The following is a 2,368-nucleotide window of genomic DNA, read 5'->3' on the forward strand; positions in this document are numbered from 1 at the left end:
GCCCTGGTCAGTGCCTGCCTGCCCTTGTGAACTAGGTAAGACTCCTTCCAAAGCAACTGGGTTCATTTCTGGGTGGGTGCCACCCACCTTGAGACCATGGCCTACACCGATGGCTAGAGGACGAAGAGCTGAGCCAAGAAGCTGCTGAGGGAGGTGGGTGTGGGATTTGGCAGCACAGAGAGCAGAGTGGAGGTTGGAAAAGCCCTCTAAGACCATTGTGGTTGCATGAACCCAACTCTACCCTGACCACTAAACCATGTGCCGAGGTGCCAGTCACCATCCCTGGAGGTGTTCCAGAAGTGTCCAGGCCTGGCACCTGGGGGCATGGTCCAGTGACCATGGTGGTGCTGGGCTGATGGTTGGAGTGGATGACCTTTGAGGGCTTATCCAACCCTAATGATTCTGTGCTGCAGAGCCTTGTGGTTGTCTCTGGTCTCGGAGGGGGAGGATAATCAAAGGCTGGGGGGTCAGAAAGAAGGTTTGGACATAGTCTGAGCAGGGTTGGACAGCTGCAGGAATTCCCTTCAGGTGCAGGCTGCTAGGCTGAGCAAGGTGCCAGCCTGTGTGGGGCTCACGGGACATGAGGTGGGGAGAGGAGATGGAAACTCACGGACCCCCACCCCGGGCCGTGTGCTCTGCAGCTTCTCCCCCCAGCCCCAGCATGATCTACTCCTCCGGAAGAGAATCCTACTTCAACCTGAACTCCACCTGGTACGACCCCTCGGGCTCCTGGCTGGACACCCGGCGGACCCCCTTCCGCTACGCCTACGCCAGCTGCTGCTCGGGCTGTGACGGGGAGGGCGCAGAGGGCATGAGGGGCCACGACTACCGCTGCTACGGCTACCGGCAGCCGCGCTGCTCCGAGCGCTGCCAGGGCTCCACCGCCTCCTGCCAGCCAGCGGGGGGCTGCAGCTCCGTCAGGAGACCCACCTACAGCTATGGCTCGTCAGGGGGGTGCCAGGGCTACGGCAGATCAGTCTGTTCCGAGAGGTGCCAGGGGTCCTCAGGCTCCTGCCACGGAGGCGGCTCGAGCTGCGTCAGGAGGCCCACGTACAGCTATGGCTCGTCAGGAGGATGCCAGGGCTACGGGAGGTCTGTTTGCTCCGAGACCTGCCATGGAACAGGGTACCAGGTCGGGCAGCCCTCCTGCGGCAAACCAAGGCAGAGTGGCTCCCACTGCTGCCCGGTGCAGACCTCAGGAGGATGCCAGGGCTACGGGAGGTCTGTCTGCTCCAAGACCTGCCATGGAGCGGGGTACCAAGGTGGGAAGACCTCCTACGGCAAGCAAAGACAGAGCATCTCACAGTGCTGCCCGGTGCAGACCTGTGCCCCTCCGCAGCAGGTCTGTGCCCCTCCACAGCAGATTTGTGCCCCTCCGCAGCAGGTCTGTGCCCCTCCAGTGAAGGTCTGTGCCCCTCCGCAGCAGGTCTGTGCCCCTCCAGTGAAGGTTTGTGCCCCTCCAGTGAAGGTCTGTGCCCCTCCAGTGAAGGTCTGTGCCCCTCCGCAGCAGGTATGTGCCCCTCCAAAGCAGATTTGTGCCCCTCCACAGCAGGTCTGTGCCCCTCCACAGCAGATTTGTGCCCCTCCACAGCAGGTCTGTGCCCCTCCAGTGAAGGTCTGTGCCCCTCCACAGCAGATTTGTGCCCCTCCACAGCAGGTCTGTGCCCCTCCAGTGAAGGTCTGTGCCACTCCGCAGCAGTCCTGCATGCCCGTGGCAAAGTGCATCCCGAGACAGCAGCCACAGCAAATCTGCAAAGTGCCAGCCCGGAAAACAAAGTAGAGACGATGCCTGACAGGCAGCATGCCCCATGCCGCTGCCAGATCTCTGCTCCTCCTTTCGTCTAGCTTGTAACGTGCCTGAAGGCTCAATCCCCCCTCTGCGAAGTGCTCAGCGCTCTGCTGCTCCTCATTCCACAGCAGAGGTGAAGGCAATAAAACCATCTCCTGGCTCAGAACCCCCCTCGCGTCCGTGTCCTCCACTGCATCCTTCGGGACTCCTCTGGTCCTTCTGGCGGCCGAGGCTGGTATCTGCACCTTCCCCACGCACCCTCCCGTGGAGGTTCTGGGGTGACTCACGCTGGTGTTTTTCCATTCCTGCTCCAGGCAGCTCCCTTGTCGGGAGGTGTCCCAGGGAGCCAGCAGCTAAATGTGACAATATTAACACAACTCCTTCTCTGGAGCCTTTCCAGCCCTGCCTGGATGTGTTCCTTTGTGCCCTGAGCTAGACTGGATGGTCCTGCCCCGGCAGGGGGGGTTGGACTCGATGAGGTCCTTGGGTCCCTTCGAAGCCCTGACATCTGTGATCCTGTGAACCCCACACACTCACTTCACAGGAGGCAGAAGGGAGGGGCTCTGCTTGGCACATCCT

General features: G+C 61.4%; 1 protein-coding gene across 1 annotated transcript; it reads left to right on the forward strand.

Annotated features, from left to right (window-relative positions):
* The first annotated feature begins 661 nt into the window (after nucleotides 1–661).
* LOC135192556 (keratin-associated protein 5-2-like) lies at nucleotides 662–1,780 on the forward strand. Its single transcript, XM_064175785.1, has 3 exons — nucleotides 662–1,161; nucleotides 1,291–1,468; nucleotides 1,697–1,780. The coding sequence occupies exons 1-3, from the start codon at nucleotides 662–664 to the stop codon at nucleotides 1,778–1,780; spliced, it is 762 nt and encodes a 253-aa protein (XP_064031855.1).
* The last annotated feature ends 588 nt before the right edge of the window (nucleotides 1,781–2,368 follow it).

This window comes from Pogoniulus pusillus, chromosome 43 (assembly GCF_015220805.1).
Source record: "Pogoniulus pusillus isolate bPogPus1 chromosome 43, bPogPus1.pri, whole genome shotgun sequence".
NCBI classification, from domain to species: Eukaryota; Metazoa; Chordata; class Aves; order Piciformes; family Lybiidae; genus Pogoniulus; species Pogoniulus pusillus.

Coding starts and splice junctions, on each gene's coding strand:
- LOC135192556 (XM_064175785.1), top strand. CDS start 662: ATGATCTACTCCTCCGGAAGAGAATCCTACTTCAACCTGAACTCCACC. Junction 1,162..1,290: donor CCCTCCTGCGGCAAACCAAG/GCAGAGTGGCTC, acceptor CGGCAAGCAAAG/ACAGAGCATCTCACAGTGCT. Junction 1,469..1,696: donor TTTGTGCCCCTCCAGTGAAG/GTCTGTGCCCCT, acceptor GCCACTCCGCAG/CAGTCCTGCATGCCCGTGGC.